Source organism: Jaculus jaculus, chromosome 10, assembly GCF_020740685.1.
Source record: "Jaculus jaculus isolate mJacJac1 chromosome 10, mJacJac1.mat.Y.cur, whole genome shotgun sequence".
Classification (NCBI taxonomy): Eukaryota; Metazoa; Chordata; class Mammalia; order Rodentia; family Dipodidae; genus Jaculus; species Jaculus jaculus.
The window spans coordinates 83,610,880-83,631,212 of record NC_059111.1 but is presented as its reverse complement, the minus strand read 5'-3'; the positions used below and the strand labels follow the sequence as shown (position 1 = coordinate 83,631,212).

General features: G+C 38.4%; 1 protein-coding gene across 1 annotated transcript; it reads left to right on the top strand.

Moving 5' to 3' along the window:
* The first annotated feature begins 6,708 nt into the window (after positions 1–6,708).
* Positions 6,709–7,590, top strand: Tas2r16 (taste 2 receptor member 16). The gene has a single exon (XM_004658598.2). It carries the CDS (start codon positions 6,709–6,711, stop codon positions 7,588–7,590), a length of 882 nt encoding a protein of 293 aa, XP_004658655.2.
* Positions 7,591–20,333: the final 12,743 nt, after the last annotated feature.

Genomic DNA, 20,333 nt, shown 5'->3' with positions numbered 1-20,333 from the left:
TTTAGCTGGGTGTGGTGGCACAAGCCTTTAATCCCTGCAATTGGGAGGCAGGGATAGGAGGATCACCCTGTGTTCAAGGCCATCCTGAAACCACATAGTGACTTCTAGGTCAGCCTGAACTAGAGTGAGACCCTACCTCAGGCAAAAAAATAATAATAATAATTTATATGCACATATGTATATATTTGAGGATGGGGGAAATAGGCAGGTAGAGTGAATAGGCATGCCAGGGACTCCAGTCAGTGCAAATGAACTCCACATTCATCTGCCACTTTTTGCATCTGGCTTACGTGCATACTGGGGAATCAACCCTGGGTCCTTAGGCTTCACAGGCAAGTGCCTTAACCACTAACCAATCTCTCTAGCCCAGAATATTACTATATGCAGTAATAAATGTTTACTGGTGTTAGATCCCTGATGTGTGTAATGCCTCTGGTGGCATCAATAATCAGACCCATTTTGCACTTGAAGTCTCTTTAACTGCAATATAAAATGGATGTTTGTGGATCTCTTGATTCAGCAAGAAAAACACTGCATATCTCTCTCCTTCTCTCTCTCCCTCTCTCTCTCTCTCTCTCTCTCTCTCTCTCTCTCTCTCTCTCTTTCTCTCTCTCTGTTTCCTTTGCATTATCACACAGCCCCAAAGCTTTCTAGGGCCTTAAATTACAAGGGTAAAATCTGCTCACAAACGAGTATTTCAGAGTTAATTCAACTGTTATTAAATATTTACCAACAATTTGGTATTCTTTCTTTTGCACCCCCACTGCCCAGTTCTCAGTGTCATACACAGTATAGAACAAAACACAACACAGGGGTGAAATACAGAAAGAAAATACCCTGATGAATCTCTGTGTTATTATCAGAAAGAAACATTTTTCATAGACTATCTCAGCAGACTTTTCCTCTGGACCCTATCCCAAAAAGAACTCACTCTCTCTCTCTCTCTCTCTCTCTCTCTCTCTCTCTCTCTCTCTCTTTCTCTTTCTCTCTCATGCCCAAACTGAATATACAAAGGGGACCTTAAAATAAGAGTCTGACCTTCAATATAAGACTGAAACACTGCTACTACTGGAAGAAAAAAATAGAAGGAAATATCCATAATATAGGAGTGGGAAAAGACTTCCTGAACAAAACCCCAGTAGCTCAGGAAATTAAACAATCACTCAACCATTGGGATCTCAGGCAGCTGAAAAGCTTTTTTACAGACAAACATACAATAAGCAGAGTCAATAGATTACCCACAGAATGGGAGAAAAATTTTGCCAGATACACATTGGACAGAGGCCTAATTTCTAGAATCTACAAAGAACTCAAAAACCTAAACAATAAAAAGTCAAACAACCCACTGACAAAATGGAGCAGAGAACTGGACAGGGAGTCCCCAGAGGAAGAAATACAAATGGCAAACACACATTTAAGAAAATGTTCAACATTCTCAACTTCCATAATCATCAGGGAAATGCAAATTAAAACAACTATGAGATTCCACCTTACCCTAGTAAGGATAGCAAACCTTAAAAAAAAAAAAATCTAATGACAATAAATGCAGGCAAAATTGTGGAGAAATAGGAACCCTCATTCACTGTTGGTGGGAATGCAAGCTGGTACAACCACTATGGAAAGCAATATGGAGACTCCTAAAATGGATGACTATAGAGGTACCAACAGACCCAGTTATTCTCTTACTGGTCATTTACCCTAAAAGCTCCAAACCTCAGCTCAAAGATATTTGCTCAAACATGTTTATAGCTGCTCAGTTCATTATAGCTAAGAGCTGGAACCAACCCAAATGTCCACCATTAGATGAATAGTTAACTAAGAAGTTGTGTATCTACAACAATGGAATTCTATGCAGCAGTAAGGAAAAATAACACAATGAAATTTGAAGAAAAATAACTGAACTTAGAACATATCATTCTCAACGAACTCACCCAATCACAGAAAGACAGTCATTGCATGCTCTCACTCATCTGTGGCTCCTAATCTGAATCTGCCTGTGATGCTGACATACCTAATAAACATCTCGAGGACTGGACAATAGGGATGGTGGGGTGGAAGGGGAAGGTAATGGGGGGGGGGGGGGCAAAAAACTGGACCCAAATGGAAATGGTACCATAAAATTTCATATCCTGAAAGACATACTAAAAAGTTGAACCTTCATCAGATGCTTAGAGAGAATACCTGATTCACCAGGGCCTGAAGTGGGTACAATAAAGACTACCCTAAATCTTCTCCAGTTTCTTTCTCTTTTCTCTCTTTTTCTTTTATATTACCTATATTTTTCTTCCTTCTTCTCCCTTGGCACTGACCTGTAACTTCCAGTACTAGAATGTGGGTAGCATCCATATTGAGCTATTGATCAGAGAGACCTACAAGTTTTCCCAAAAGAAGACAGAATTCTGTCAGAGTACTTGATGACCCACCAAAGATTAATGGTAAGACCCTACTGCCAAAGACACATATGTTGTTGGGACAGAACATGGAGTGATCTGGCAGGAAATGGGAAGAGTCAACCCCCAAACCGTTAGCTTGTCTAGTGCCAGAAGTTGTTACATGAGTGACTGAAGAAAAATAACCAACATCTGTCTAAGCAATTCGTTGTCGAAGTTACTCAGAAGCAAACGACCTGATATGATGCTCACACAAGTGCAATAGTGGCACACAGCCATGGTGGTTTACCAACTGCTCTTGATTTGGCTAATGGATCCACTCAATGGAATAGAACCCATAGCAGAAATAGAAAGACAAGTCAGAACCATATCCAAAAATGAGCCCACTCTCCAATATCAAGCTGTCACCAATAGTGGGCTACAAGAGGGCCTACACCTATTAAATTCTCTCTAAAGTAATAATGGGTATCCATGTATCTTGCACTGACCTCACTCTATGTTGGAGAATTTGCTTCTCTTTTTCAGATGTATGCAGAACCTGAGGAGAGAAGCAGTCCACCACACACCACCAGGTCACCAGCTGAAACCATAGAGTTAGTGGGGAAATGAGCAAGAGTGCTCCTTTCTCAGTGAACCTGGTATCAGCACAAAGGTGAAAGAGATAGACACAGAGAACACTCAACTCCTACCAAAACAGATAGCCAGAGACACAGAGACTCCCAAGACCTCATCACTGAAATAGACCTAAAATGAACCCAACATGACTCAGAGAAATTTGTGGAAGAGGGTTGGATAGATTGTTAGAATGATAAATTGGGTCCTTATGTACAGAGACATTGCCTCTTCCCCATAACTGATGGCCACCCCCACAATGCAACTCCCACAATCCTCATGGGGAGAAGGCTAATGATGGTACCATCATGGCTGTATACATACTATATACATAACTAATAAAAAAATTTAAAAAAGAGTTACTTCAATGTGTTATACTTTTTTAAGTTGTAGGACAGCTATCAAAATTGGCACCTCCCCCAACAAGCCAGATAACAACAGGAAAAGGATTTGTTGGACTATTAAGCTGTAATCCACTTTTGACAAATACTTTTTCATGCATTTGACTTACTTAACAAATAAAGGATTCCACTAGAAAAAAAATAGATAGATAGATAGATAGATAGATAGATAGATAGATAGATAGAGATATATAGATATCTGGCATTTCAACCTTCAATAAGAGGCAATTTTTCTTATAAGGAAGAGATATAGTAAACTAGCTTTGGGGAAGACAGATAAATGTCTGTATAGTTTTATGGTGTGACATGAATACAGGTCACTTTATCTCTTACTGGACAGACTGATCATTTACACATTTTCTTCTCCATTGGAATTATGAAAATTTCTGAATTAAATGTGGACATTTCTCCCTTGTTACAAATGTGTGAGAGTCTCTCTAATAATACAATATATAGTAGCAGTGGCTGTTCAGTAAAGTCAGTATTTTTATTAAACATAGCTAGGTTGTTGCTAATGTAATTATATCAATTTACATTCTTTCTGAAAGCATATAATGTTTTCTATTTTCACATATTTTTATCATAATTAGGTAATACTTAAATTTTATTTTGTTTTTGGAATATGAAGGATGAATTGTGTGTTTATGATTATTGGTGAGATTAAGTATCTCTGCTAAATGTTGGTTACTATTGTTTACAGTTTTGTTAATTGCCTGTTCTTTTAATTTTGCGTGTTTTAAGTGTTTTATTAAATGTATGCTATGCATTACATCAAAAGTGATGGTTATCTTGAAGTACATATGTGTGTATTGCTTGACAACAGTAAAATTCAGAATGGAATAATTAACTCTTACCAAACTTGCAAATAAGGAAAATTAGCATGCTTCCCTCAAGGGGGAATTAAATAAAGTATTAGAGGAAACTAGGACTATGACCAGAGGAAGAAGGAATGATGAAAATAAAACCCCTAATAGTAAAAAACATAATGTCCACAAGGAGAGACTTGTGTTCCCTTTCCCTGTTGTGTATTAGTTAGGAAACAAATTAGTGGGTCGTTGCTCTGCCTAAGAAGGTGGTAGGGAGAGGCAAAGAGTACTGGAGAGATTCAAAACAGAGAGAGTACTCAGCCTACACAACCTAACCATTTGTTTGACAAGAAGGCCTGACTTGGGCCTGGAGCAATGACTTAGCAGTTAAGGAATTTGCCAGTGATGCGTAAGAACCTCTCTGGATTCCCCAGTTCCCACCCATAAAGCCAGAGGCACAGAGTAGCTTCTGGAATTTGCTTGTGATGGCTTGAAGCTCTGGAATGCCCATCTTCCCTCTCTCTGTTTCTCTTTCTACTTGCAAATAAGTGAAAATAATTTTAAAAAAAGAACTTCGGAGTTTGCCATATGTATTGAGGATATTGTGGAGAGAATAACAAGGCTCCAATCACCTTCCTAGCACAAAAGCTAGTGGGCAACAATCCCCAGTCTGATAAGGGAAGGAATATACTCTGAAAGAGACAAGTAGAGAACAAGCCAGAATTGAAATCAACAAAAGAGATGTGCACAGAAAATGAGTCAGTCTTTAAACTTCTGACCCCAAGGAACATCATTCCCTTTATATATCGCAAAGTAAACTGCACCACCACTCCCCCCCCCCACCCCCCCGCCACCAGCAAAGCAAAAGCGTATCACATAGAAAATGCCCCTGGGAAGTAGAGTAGTACCAGGCCAGCTCTCCAACAACAGATCAGCTATAAAGTGCTGTTTTACACAAAGGCTCGTCCACAGTCTGACCTATGGCTATCATCAGTTCTGAGGCTTTATCATGGTACCTGCAACTGAAAAATCCTCAGAGGTTTAGAGCATCAGTCATCCTAAGGTTTCTATGTTTAGGAGGAGAGAAGACATATGTCAATGCTATTGTCGCATATTTCTCTCACCAACATTTCCTATTTCATCTCTCTCCTGTCTTATGCCAAATACCTCTCAATCGATTCATTCTTTGGTTACAGGAAATTATTTTACTGTTTTCCTATTTTCTGATTTTTTTTTTTTTTTTGCACTTTAGTAGGAATGCAAAGCAGATGCTTTCTAAGTTAATTCTCTCTGCTGGTATAATTCATGAGTTCAATGGCATTTGTTTTAGAGGAAGTATGGTGAAGAAGTCTAAGCTTCCGCTTAGATTATTTCTGCTTTTCCTTCCTTGAATCATTGTCTATCTGTCCAGTTTTGTAGTTTATCATACACAGGGTGAGAGACTTTTACGTTTTCCCTCTCACCAGCCACTATTAGAATCCATCTCTCATTTCTGAAATAAAGTATTTAGTGCTTATCTGGTATTGTCATGAACCAAGGGAAAATGCATTCCTTTTCCAGCTTCTTGGATAGCTATGAAATAATGCCTACGTATTTAGAAGTAATGTGTTTTACTGGTGTTGAAAGGACTCTTTCAGTTCATCTGTGAGGAATGATGAAAAGACCTAGATGTGAAAGGAGATAAGAGAAGCACTGATACTAATGGAACAAAAACAGTTTCTGAAATCATATAAAGCATGTGCTCAAGGTACTGGAATTAGAAGAACAATGCCCACAAACACTTCATCATGAGACTGGAGGGAGAAAGGAAGAGCACAGTGTTTCCTGCAGCTTGTTTTCTCTGAGTTGAAGTATTCGGTAGGCGATCATGTGACTTGTCTGTATTGGATGGGGCTACCTAAAATTCTGGGCTTCTAGCTAGTGGGTGGGTGGAATCTCCAAGGAAAGACTTTTTGTTACCATTCTTATTTACTCTCACATTTTAGTTGTAGTGCCCACCACCAGCTGCTGAAGAGGCTGATGATTCAAGGCTTCTGAGGTCAGAATTGGGCCAGCAATAGACAGAATGGAAACAGTATCCAGGATATGAATTCATAGTGAAATCTTCATCTTTACTGTGGCTCAAATTTTAGGTCAAAAATGTGAAGTTATTTAAAGAAAATGGGTAAATATCCAAAGGGTGCTCTAGCAGATGAAGAAGAAATAAGTAGTATGGATATATAATAGATTTCTCTTATTGGAAATAATCAAATCATCTTAGGAGCAAGAATCCACATCCAAAGGATATTTCCATGCCTCCATATGTGATAACAGCAAACAAAGCATAAACAAATCCAGAAGGTAGGAAAATAACAAAGTCAAAAATGAACTGGAGACAATTTGCATCCAGAGGGAGATGTTTCTTATGCCAGAGAGCGGTGGAAGCAGAAATCTGTTGCCTACCTGGACAACGGTACAGTTTCTGAGCCTTTGTCCAGGAAGAAACTTCAGAATAGAATCATGGTGCCTTTCAAAGTCAACATCTTCGCCATGGTCGTCTATGTGCTTGAGTCCATGGCCATAATCACACAGAGCAGCTTCACTGTTGCAGTACTGTGCAGAGAGTGGGTGCACTCCAAAAAACTGTCACCCGTGGAAATGATTCTTGTCAGCCTGAGCATCTGCCATTTCTGTCAACAATGGGCATCAGTGGTGTACAATTTTTGCTCCTTTGCTAAGCCTAATTATATATTTTGGAATTTGGCTCTCCTCTGGGAGTTCACTAATATCCTTACATTCTGGTTAACCAGCTTGCTCGCTCTCTTCTACTGTGTCAAGATCTCTTCCTTCACCCATCAAATCTTCTGCTGGCTCAGATGGAGGATTTTGAAACTCGTTCCCTGGTTGATTCTGGGTACCCTGATATTGGCTTGTGTGACAGTCATCCCTTCTGCTATTATAAATCACAACTGGATGGAATTACTCAGCGTGGATTATTCACCCAGAAATAGCACTTTCAGTGAGAGATTTAAGTTTTTTTTTCAGTCTTTTAGCAAGCCTCATAAAATTATTGGGCTGGGCATTCCCTTCCTCATTTTCCTGGTGTCTGTTATATTACTTGTGGCTTCACTAGTCCAGCACTGGGGACAGATGCAACGCTACAACATCAGCAACCGCAACTCTGGCATGAAAGCTCAGGCCACTGCCCTGAGGTCCCTTGCCATCTTCTTCATCTTCTTCACCTCTTACTTTCTGACAGTACTAATCTCTTTTCTAGTTCCAATATTTGAGAAAAGAGCATGGTTTTGGGTCTGTGAAGCTGTCATCTATGGTATAGTCTGTATTCATTCCACTTCCCTGATGCTGAGCAACCCTACATTGAAAAAGGTTCTAAAGATATAGTGCCGAGGCTCCAGAGGCAGCTTAGGGCACAGGATACAAACGACCTATGGGGGGAAAGGGCTTTGTGTTTATATGGTTGATATCAATAACCAAGCTGACAGTGAAATACTATGAATGCAAAACTCATTATGTTCATAATCACAGCCATCTCTCCCTTCTGTACCATGACCTATTCCTTTCCTGTCCCTTTCAAAGCCTCCACTTTGGTCTTGACTTTCTTATGATTGGCCCATAACTCCTTAGTCTCTCTTGAACACTGGATGTCTACATGTGATATTCAAAACTCATCCTACTCATTTTATTGATTAATACAAATCCCTTCCCCACATCAATTGACTGCAGATGCCTGAAACATTTCCCATACTAAGTCATTAATTCACCTTCCTAACTGCAATCTGGGGAAGGAAAAGAAGTTTCTACTTATGGACTTTTATCTAAGCAAACATAATTCCTCATTTGCCTCCCTGCTAATACTGTTCCTCCTTTCTTTAAAACTCAAGTCAAAACTTAACTCTTCTTTCATTTCCTTGACCAAGACATAGTGTTCTTCGGCAGAGCCATACCTCCTTTACCTAGTCTAGGCCAATCCTTCATACTTCTCTAAATATTAATGGCAGACTACAGTCAACCATACATGATTTTTTATGGCTTGATTTCTGCATCCATTTTGCTATAAGTTTGAGAGAAATTTCTGGAAAGATTCCCATATTGATGTATACCTAGTTTTTGTTTTGCTTTGTTTAGCCATATATAACTTATATAGCTAGTAAGCTCCTTCATAACATCTGAGTGATGATGGCTTATGTTTCTTAATTTTGCTATACTCTTTTATTCTGTACTTTGTAACAGTTCAAAAATCTCCTCAAATGGATGAAAATATGGAAACCATGAAGTAATCAAGTTTTTGATCACCTGTGAGATATAACAGCTCTGTAGAAATCCTTCTTACTTTTCTAATCCTTCAGGTTTCTCATGCATCCTTTTCCTTTTCAGGGTCTGGTTTCATCTTCTCCCATATCATGTTTCTCCTTTCATCTCAGTGCTTTTTACTCTGTATTCATAATGACCAAGTCTCAGTTTCTGTCTATCCCAACACTTTCAAGGTATTTTTTTCTAGTGACAATCATTAACACTTCCAGCTTTCTGGTGCTGGTATAAGGGACATGTTTCCTCCTTTTGTATAGAGTAGACAGATGTGATGAACTGAACTTCTAGATTTCCCAGTAGACCTCAACACTTCCTGAAAGCAAACTATAATAGAGGAAAATTAATACAGTAGTTCAAGTTTGACTTTGACAAAAAGGGCTTATTCCTTGGGAAGATAGGTATATTCTGGATTGGTCCTGAGTCTATTGCTCTGATGTGTCTCCATGTTGAATTCACATCTAAAACCACTTCTGCCCAAGCTGTCATTTGACATATCTCAGCAGCAATCCTACTATGGCACGGTAAGGAGAACGAGCACACTATTCAACATAAAGCAGCATTGCATGTAGTCTCTGTATCTTCTGAGCTATAAAGACTCAACTGCAACTGAAGGTGGAATGGAAATTTGTGGGTCCAGTAATCTTGAGGAGAAGAGTCTTAATCACCTGAAGTAGTACTGGGCATAAAATGGGGACATTGCATGTTAATAATGTTTCATCTGACCAAGGGTTTCAGAAATGGTTTGTACACTGATGGGGAGTTGACTTGGGCGAGTTTGAGATTCTTTCAGAATAGGTTGGAAAAGATTCTGTGAAATTTGAATTATTTTGATTTGCTTTTTGTACCTATACCCAAAAGGGTTCCTACATGTTCCAAATTCTCAGATAGCTGGAAGAAATTGGAACTGTTTTCTTCATATGTGTATAAATAGAGAATAAGAAAAAAGAACCCCCTCGCCCCCACTATCACACAGCAATACTATTCCAGAAGCTGTTAAGTATTCTTAGTGTTCTCACTATCTTCTTTTGAATAAAGTGCAATGAAAAACTTACCAAAGATGTGCATGAGGTGGGTGTGTTAGAAGAGCTAAAGGGCTCTGGAAAGCTAAAAAAGAAAGAAAGAAAGAAAAGAAAGAAAGAAAGAAAGAAAGAAAGAAAGAAAGAAAGAAAGAAAGAAAGAAAGAAAGAAAGAAAAAAGAAAGAGTGCTCTACATTTTTATGGCACCTACTAATTCACAAAAGAATTTCACATATATTATCTTATTTTAAAATGAAAGGACAGGGCAAGGTTATCCAAACAATTCAGCTGGCAAATAAATCTAGAAGTTCAAATGATTTATTAAACCCCCATTGATATTGAATTTCAAACCTAAAACCAATGAGATGGAGATGAAACCAAGGGCTACTTTTTAAGGGAGCAAAGAGCTTTAATTTGGAAAGATAGGATCAAAGGGAGATACTTTAGAAAGAATAAGAGAGAGGTTGTGACCAAAAATGAGGAAATTCTCCTGAGAGCTTTAGTTAGCTGGAAATGCTAACAATCCACCAGGGGCTAAACTATCTGAATTTATCAAATCATCAGTTCCCTACAACATACAAGGCTCACTGTCCTCAGCATTGAGGTATAGCCTAATAACTCATAACAATGGAGATAAAAGTTTAGAAAGTGGGCTGGAGAGATGGCTTAGCGGTTAAGTGCTTGCCTGTGAAGCCTAAGGACCCTGGTTCGAGGCTTGGTTCCCCAGGTCCCACGTTAGCCAGATGCACAAGGGGGCGCACGCATCTGGACTTCATTTGCAGAGGCTGGAAGCCCTGGCATGCCCATTCTCTCTCTCTCCCTCTATCTGTCTTTCTCTCTGTGTCTGTCGCTCTCAAATAAATAAATAAATAATTTTTAAAAAATTTTAAAAAATGTTTAGAAAGTTTTGTTTTGTGGCTTTAGGAACAAATGTCTAGAAACCCATGGTTAGTAGCATGTACACTTTGCTCTAGGTGAATATGCAATCAATCACTGAAGAATTGGGCAAAGTGCATAGTTTAAGGTCATGTCAGCTTTTCTTTACTTTCTTTGTCAATGTTGGTCATCTTTGCTGTCCAGGGAAAAAATAAGCTGAAGTAGAAGCCTGGGCACATTGCTTTAACCAAGCTGATTGCATGTCTAAGAATAACTTCAGGACAGTTATCAGTATGGTTCATAAGAAGTATTCTCACATTTTCCCCATAGTTCATTCTCCTATTCATTCTGTGTTTCATTTCCACGGTTTATTCTCATAGCGCATTCCCATACCCTGTGATCTTATTGGACATGATCTTGGTCAATACCTTGTAACATTGTGAAGACAGGCAATAATAGTGAATCCCTGAGAATACCTATCATGGAGTCTTTTCCTAATTAGTTACACAAAAGATTTTATTCACAAGTTGATATTCTATCATTTCCAACCCAATTCCTTTCCCCACTCTATTCCTACAATGTAAAATACATGGTTTTCAAAAACTCATGAGTTCCTTTTTGCCTCTTTCTGCCCCTAATAGTCAAGATCTTCTGATATCAGCTTCTGAATTGCATGCTTAGTTTTAACTCCCAACAGTCTACAACATTAACCCAAGTGAGTGCAGCCAACAGTCTCCTTACTATTTCTGATATCCATATTCATACATAGGATAGTTGCATTGGCATAGAAAACATCCTCCCTTCATGACTTACCACTAACCTACTTATGCAGAAATGCCAATCCATCACTAACTTTTATCCTTCAGAATCATTCATCTTTCTAATCATCTGCTGCTTCCATCATTTATTTGACATTAAATGTGAGCTCCACCACACTTTTAAAATTCTCCTTCTTTTACATTTGCTTTTATGATAGTTTTCTACACAGAAGATATTAAATTGCTATTAAATGACAACAATAGAATGATGTATAATAAGTCTGGGTTCAGGAATTTGGAAGTACAAAAATGAATATTTATGTAAGTTAATGACATTATACTGGTAACCTACTATATTCTACTGAGAATACAAAGATGAGATGCTAGCTTGATCAGCATGTGTTCCTCCTGAGAAGTGGGTTGTCTATGAGGGTTATGATATCATCTCTAATCTGCTTGTGGGAAGCCCTGAATGTTCTGAATGTTCCACCATGGGTCCAAAGCAGAGAGGTATTCAGAAAATGAATGCCTCTTTCTAACCAAGGAATGTTGATATGCAGAGAAACCTTCTTAGGGGTCTGAAGAATAAGAAATAGCATTGGACTTCTTCCTTTCAGAATTCACAAATGACCAGAATACAATCACAAAACAAGAGACGAACCCTTTTACATTTACTTCTCCTGCCAGCCTCAACTTAATGATACTATAGGAACCAGAAGAAAAGAAAGGATATGGAAGACAAGTGACAACTTTTCTATCCTTTCTGTCTTCGGTTTGTCAACCTTTATATAAGACCAAGATAGGTGAAGAATTAATCTTTTACTTGGATATGAGAATAATGTTTTAATGTAGACTATATAAAATCTAAAAATGAGAATATTCTTATAGACCCATAGGATCTTTAATGTCACTAAGAGTAATATTTAAAAAGTGATATTAGGAATATGTTTGAGGGCATAAATACTTGTTTCACTTTCTGCATTTAGCCTATTCAGTAGGTTTATTATGAGAGACATAAAAGTCAGTAAGTTATGGGAGGCTTTTACACTTTTACTGAGTTTGCTTGTTAGGTATTATGCATTACATCTGACTCATAAAAATCTACCAAGATAAAGTACTATCTTAGAAGGAGCTCAGCCAAAGGTCTAAAGAACATTTACCTCTGATAATCTTAATTTTCAATCACCATGGCCACCATAACTCTCTATATCTGAATCCTGATAGAGCAAATGAAATTTGGAGCTTTGCAGTAAAATCTCTCCATTCCTGGTAAAGAACCCTTGTAGAGCTCCACTCAACTTCCATTCTGGTGGTTGTGTTTATATTCGATTAATGGTGTTTCCCCATGCTGTTTCTGTATTTCTGTTATGAATTATGAAGAGTTATTTTCAAAGTATCGCTGCTTTTTTGGAATTGTTTTATTATATTTATCTTAATTTTTATTAACATTTTCCATGATTATAAAAAATATCCCATGGTAATACCCTCCCACTACCCCCCCCCCCACTTTCCCCTTTGAAATTCCATTCTCCATCATATCCCCTCCCCATCTCAATCATTGTACTTACATATATACAAGACCAACCTATTAAGTACCCTCCTCCCTTCCTTTCTCTTCACTTTTTATCTCCTTTTTAACTTACTGGCCTCTGCTACTAAGTATTTTCATTCTCACGCAGCAGCCCAATCATCTGTAGCTAGGATCCACATATGAGAGAGAATATGTGGCACTTGGCTTTCTGGGCCTGGGTTACCTCATTTAGTATAATACTTTCCAGATGCATTCATTTTTCTACAAATTTGATAACTTCATTTTTCTTTACCACTGAGTAGAACTCCATCACATAAATGTGCCCTATCTTCATTATCCACTCATCAGTTGAGGGACATCTAGGCTGGTTCCATTTCCCAGCTATTATAAATTGAGCAGCAATAAACATGGTAGAGCACGTACTTCTAAGGAAATGAGATGAGTTCTTAGGATATATGCCCAGGAGTGCCATAGCTGGGACATATGGTAGACCAATCTTTAGCTCTTTTAGGAACCTCCACACTGATTTCCACAATGGCTGGACCAGATTGCATTCCCACCAACAGTGTAGAAGGGTTCCTCTTTTTCCACATCCCCACCACCATTTATGATCATTTGTTTTCATGATGGTAGCCAATCTGACAGGAGTGAGATGAAATCTCAATGTAGTTTTAATCTGCATTTCCCTGATGACTAGTGACGTAGAACATTTTTATATGCCATTCATATTTCTTCCTTTGAGAAATCTCTATTTAGCTCCATAGCCCCCCTTTCTTTTCTTTCTTTTTTTTTTTTTTTTTTTTTTTTTTTGGTTTTCCTGGTTTTTCAAGGTAGGGTCTCACTCTGGCAAAGGCTGACCTGGAATTCACTATGTAGTCTCAGGGTGGCCTCGAACTCTCAGTGATCCTCCTACCTCTGCCTCCTGAGTGCTGGGATTAAAGGTGTGCACCAGCACGCCCAGCCATAGCCCATTTTTTGATTGGCTTGTTTGATTCCTTATTAGTTAACTTTTTAAGTTCTTTGTATATCCTAGATATTAATCCTCTATCGGATATATAGCTGATGAAGATTTTTTCCCATTCAGTAGGTTGCCTCATTGCTAATTCTCAGTGTCCTTTGCAGTGCAAAATCTTTGTAATTTCATGAGGCCCCAGTGATTAATCTGTTGCTTTATTGCCTGAGCAATTGGGGTTGTATTCAGAAAGTCTTTGCCAAGACCAATATGTTGAAGGGTTTCCACTAATTTTTCCTCTAGCAGTTTTAGAGTTTTCGGTCTGATGTTAAGGTCTTTAATCCCTTTGGACTTAATTCTTGTGCATGGAGAGATAGAAGGGTCTATTTTCATCCTTCTACACATACATATCCAATGTTCCCAACACCATTTGCTAAAGAGGCTATCTTTTTTCCAATGAGTATTTTTGGCATTTTTATCGAATATCAGGTGGCTATAGCTACCTGGAATTACATCTGGCTCCTCTGTTCTGTTCCATTGATCTATATGTCCATTTTTGTGCCAGTACCACACTGGTTTTGTTACTATGGCTCTGTTAGTATGGGTTAAAATCAGGTATGGTGATACCACCAGCCTTATTTTTGTTGATCAGTGTTATTGTAGATATTCGAGGATTTTTGTGATTCCAAATGAATTTTTGGATTGTTTTTCCTATTTCCATGAAGAATGCCTTTGGAATTTTGATGGGGATTGCATTAAATGTGTAGATTGGTTTTGGTAAGATTGCCATTTTCACAATATTGATTCTTCCAATCCAGGAACAAGGAATGTTTTTCCACTTCTTAGTGTCTTCTGCAATTTCTCGCTTGAGTGTTTTAAAATTCTCATTGTAGAGATTCTTTACTTCCTTGGTTAGGTTTATTCCAAGGTACTTAATTTCTTTTCTTTTTTTTTTTTTTTTTTTTGATGCAATTGTGAATGAGTGATTCTCTGATTTCATCCTCTGTGTGTTTGTTGTTAGCATATATGAAGGCTACTGATTTCTGTGTATTTATTTTGTATCCTGCTATGTGGCTGTCGGTTTTTATTAGCTCTAACAGTTTGCTAGTAAAGTCTTTAGGGTCCTTTATATATATATAATCATGTCATCTGCAAATAATGCTAACTTGATCTCTTCCTTTCCAATTTGTATCCCTTTTATGTATGTCTCTTGACTTACTTCTGTGGCTAAGACTTCCAAAACTATATTAAATAAAAGTGGGGACAGTGGACACCCTTGTCTTGTTCCTGATTTTAGTGGGAAAGCTTCCAGTTTTTCCCTTTTTAGTAATATGTTGGCTGTAGGCTTCTCATAAATAGCCTTTATTATATTGAGATATGTTCCTTCTATTCCCAGTCTCTGTAGGACTTTTATCATGAAGAGATGTTGAATTTTGTCAAACGCTTTCTCTGCATCTAATGTGAAGATCATGTGATTTTTGTCCTTCAATCCATTTATATGATGTATTACATTTATAGATTTGCATATATGGAACCATCCCTGCACCTCTGGGATAAATCCTACTTGGTCAGGGTGAATAATCTTTCTGATATATTCTTGTACTCTGTTTGCTAATATTTTGTTGAGAACTTTTGCATCTATGATCATGAGGGAGATTGGACTATAATTTTCTTTTTTTGTTCTATCTTTGTCTGGTTTTGGTATTAGGGTGATGCTGGCTTCATAGAAGGAGCTTGGTAGAATTCCTTCTTTTTTTATTTCATGGAAAAGCTTAAGAAGCAATGGTGTTAGCTCTTCCTTGAAGGTCTGGTAAAATTCAGCAGTAAGTCCATCTGGGCCTGGGGTTTTTTTAGTTGAGAGATTTTTGACAACTGTTTAGATCTCCATGCTTGTTACAGGCTTACTTAAGTGATTAATCTCATATTGATTTAATTTAGGTAGGTGATATAAATGAAGGAAATCATCCATTTCTTTCAGAATTTCATACTTTGTGGAGATATGCTTTTATAGTATGTCCCTTTGATTTTTTGAATTTCTCTGGCATCTGTTGTGATGTTACCTTTTTCATCTCTAATTTTATTAATTTCGGTCTCTTCTCTCTTTCTTTGGCCAGATTTGCTAAGGGTTTATCAATTATCCTTTCAAAGAACCAACTCTTTGTTTCATTGATTCTTTGGATTTTTTTTTCTATTTCATTATCTTCTGCCCTAATCTTTATTATTTCTTCCCATCTACTGATTTTTGGTTTGCCTTATTCTTCTTTTTCCAAGGCTTTAAGGTGAAGCATTAGGACATTTACTTGCAACCATTCTAATTTCTTAATATAGGCACATAAAGCTCTAAATTTACCTCTTAGAACTGCCTTCAATGTGTCCCAGAGATTTTGGTATGTTGTGTCCTCATTATCATTTGACTCTATAAATTTTTTGATTTCCTTCTTGATTTCTTCATTGACACATTCATCATTTAGTAGTGTATTGTTTAGTTTCCATGATTTTGTGTATGCTCTATAGCCTTTCTTGCTATTGATTTTTAGTTTGATTCCATTTTGGTCAGATAAAATGCAAGGAATTATTTCAGTTTTCCTGTATTTGTTAAGATTTGCTTTGTGTCCTAATATATGGTCTGTTTTAGAGAATGTTCCATGTGCTGCTGAAAAGAATGTATATTCTGCAGCCTTTGGATGAAATGTCCTCTGTATATCTGTTAGGTCTATTCCTTATATGACCTCATTTAGTCCAGATGCCTCTTTGTTTATTTTTTTCCCACGATGACCTGTCAATTGATGAAAATGGGGTGTTGAAGTCACCTACTAGCACTGTGTTTGGTGTTATCTGTGACCTGAGTTCTAATAGTGTTTGGTTGATGAATTTGGGAGCCCCCATGTTAGGTGCATGTATGTTTAGGATTATAATGTCCTCCTGTTGGAGTGTGCCCTTAATCAATATAAAGTGACCTTCCTTATCTTTCTTGACTAATGTTGGACTGAAGTCTACCTTGTCAGACATTAGCATAGCAACCCCTGCTTGTTTTCTAGGCCCATTTGCTTGAAACACTGTTTTCCAACCTTTCACCCTAAGATAATGTCCATCCTTTGTAGAAACGTGAGTTTCTTAGAGAAAACAAATTGTAGGATCCTGCTTTTTAACCCAGTCTGCAAACCTATATCTTTTGGTTGGGTATTTGAGGCCAGTGATATTATTGAAAGGTGTATATTTATGTTTGCCTTTTTTTTTTTTTTTTGTGGTTCCAGTTCTACCTTTACATTGGAGAGGGTAGGATCAAGACTGACCTAAATCTCTTCCCTCCCTCTCCCCCTCTCCCCTCTATCTCTCTCCTCTCTAACTCTTATATATTAGTTATCTTTTTCCTCAATTTCTTAGTGGACACTGACCTGTAACCCCCACTTCCAGCTTGGGCCTACAATCCACAATGAGCTTTTGATCAGAGAAACCTACAAGGTTTCCCAAAACAATGACAGACTTCTGTCAGAGTAATTGATGACCCACCAAAGGCCAGTGGTAAGACCCTATTGCTGAAGACTCCATATGCAGCTGACACGTAAAATGGAATCACATGGCTGGAAGCCAGGAGAGAGTCAGTCCCCAGACAGTCAGCGTGTCTAGTGCCAGAAGGCGCTACATAGGCGACTGGGGGAAGTGACCAAGATCTGTCCAAGCAACACATTGTTTAACCTAAGTAGCAACAATTAACCGGATGTGATACCCACACAAGTGCAATAGTGGTACACAGCCATGGTGAGGAATCAATTGCTCTTGATTTGGCTAACTGATCCACTCAGTGGTACTAGACCCTTAGCTGGAGCTGGGAAACAAGTCAGAACCATACCCAAACACAAGCCCACTCTACAATATCATGCTACCATCAATCACGGGGTATAAGAGGGCCTATACCTATCAAACTGTCTATCAAAAAAGTAAGTGTTATTTCAATTTTCTGGGTGCTAACTTACTCTCCGTTGGAGAATCTGCTTCTCTTTTCCAGATAGATGCAGATCCTAAGAAGAGAGCTGCCCCAACATACCTCAGAAGGGGCCCAACTGAAACTAAGGACAACTGGTGAAATAAGCAAGGGTGATGTTTTCCTGTAAACTGGATACCAGCACAAAGGGGAAGGAGATCAATGCAGAGAAAAATCAACTCCTACCAAATCAGAGAGTCAGAGCCTCAGAGGCCCCCAACACCTCAGCACTGAAGCAGACCAAAAATGAACCCAACATGGCTCAGGCAAATGTTGCGGAAGAGGGGGCGGAAAGAATGTCAGAGTTACATGTTGGGTCATGATTTTCAGAGACATTTATCATACTAATAACTGGGGGCTAACTCCACAATGCACGACCCATTTTCAATAACAAGGAGGGTCTAATGGGAGGGGGTAGATCACAGATGAGCCTAAATAATGGTACCAAACTGCCTGTATTTACTGAAAAGAAAACTAATGAATTAAATTTTTTAAAAAAATGTAAAAAAAAATTAGTATTTGAGTATTGCTTGTTTTTTCTAGGTTCCTTATATGTGTGCTTTTCCTTCTCTTTAGCATGGAGGATTCTATCAAGTATTTTCTGTAGAGCTGGTTTTGTCTTTAAATACTCCTTTAGCCTGCTTTTGTCATGGATTGTCCTTATTTCTCCATCTGTTTGAATGGATAGCTTTGCAATATAAAGTAACCTTGGTTGACAGTTGTTTTCTTTCAGAATTTGGAATACAACATTCCAAATCCTTCTGGTTTTTAAAGTTTGTGTTGAGTAATCTGCTGTAATCCTGATGGGCTTGGCTTTGTAGGTAACTTGATTTTTCTCTCTGACTGCTTTCAATATTTTTTCTTCGGATTGTGTGTTTGGTACTTTGATTATAATATGGCAAGGAGAGGTTCTTTCCAGGTTTTGTCTGGCTGGTGTTCTAAAGGCTTCCTGTATCTGCATTGGCACCTCTTTCCCAATTTGGGGGAAGTTTTCTTCTATGATTTTGTTGAGGACACCTACTATACCTTTGGAGTGAAATTCTTCTCCTTCTACTATGCCCTGAGTTCTTATGTTTGATCTTTTCATAGTGTCCTGAATATCTTGAAATTCCCATTCATACTTTTCTATTAGTTTGTCTTTCTCTTTGTTGGACTGTATTAGATCTGCCACCTGATCTTCTAGCTTAGATATTCTGTCCTCTCCTTCATCCATTCTACTGGTGAGATTTTCTACAGAGTTGTTTTTGTTTTTTTTTTATTTCATTAACTGTGTTATTCATTGCTAGTAATTCTGACTGGTTTTTCTTTATTATTTTATTTCCTTATTTATGTCTTGTATTGCCTTCTTTATTTCATTAAATTGGTGCCCTGTGTCTTCTTTGATTCCTTTGATTTCTTCTTTGACTCCTTTGATTTGTTCTCTGACTTCTTTGAACATATTTACAATCATTCTTTTGAAATCTTTCTCAGGCATGTCCTCCAACTTGTTTTCACTGGATTTCATCTCTGATGCATTAATACTTTTTGGTGGATTTATATTGTCTTGGTTTTTGGTGTTTCTTGTGTTATAATGTATATATTTTTGCATCTTGGATTAAATTAATGCTTGGATTTTATAGTTAGCTGGGTATTCGTAGCTGTATCAATTGATCTGATGCTATATATCTTCAGTGTAGGAGATTAAAATGTTAGGTGTGGCTCTTAACACTCTGAGTATCTAGAAAAGTGTTCCTAGGGGTTTAGTTTGCCTACTAAGGGAGTATTCATGTAGGCTGAGTGGAACAAAATACAGGTAGATTCTAAAATTTAACTAAACACTGTACACATTCAATCAACAACAGCACCAAGTATTTATGCAAGAGTAGGTGTTATAACAACCAGTTCCTCTATCAACAAAGAGGTTAAGATTTCTGGTCTGCTGATGGTTCCAAGTCAGCTTGTGACCAAGTGAGACCCTTCCCTTGTGCAATCCCAGTTATCTTTTTGGATGATTTTGGTCACTGGACCACTATTCTGTTTTCTGGAGCTGGACACTGGCTTTTCCTGTGGGGCAAACCAAGCCTGGCAACTATGGCCCTGTAGATGGGCACCCCTGCTGCTGGAACCACCACTACTGCTGCTGAAGCTGCCACTGCTGGGCCTGTCGCTGCCACTGCTGAAACTGCCGCTGCTGGGTCCACCGATGCCGCTGCTATAGCCACAGCTGCAAGAGCTGCTGCTGCTGCTGGAGCCACTGTTGCTGGTGCCAGAGCCACTGCAGTTGCTGACAGAGCTGGAGCAGCAGCTTCCACCACCGCTTCCGCTGCTGGAGCCGGGGCGTCATTGCCAGAGCTGCTTTGGCCTGCCCATGTGGGCTCTGGATGCTCTGGGACTCTCCTACTTCTCTGCTGCCATTTTAATTTCTCACACACCTCACTTTTTATAAAAGTTTGTATTTTGCTGGGTTTTCTTTGGCTTTTTCTCCTCTAGGCTGCTATGGTGTGGTTCCCATGCCACCATCTTAACTGGAAGTCTAGTATAGCTGCTTTAAAAGGAGACAGATCAAAAGAAGAGAAGCCTACCAAGGACAATGGTATCAGCAGCATTAAAGCAATAGAACATTTTTAAAATTTTTTTTATTTATTTAATTTATTTATTTGAGTGCAACAGACAGAGAAAGAGGCAGAGAGAGAGAGAGAATGGGCACTCCAGGGCTTCCAG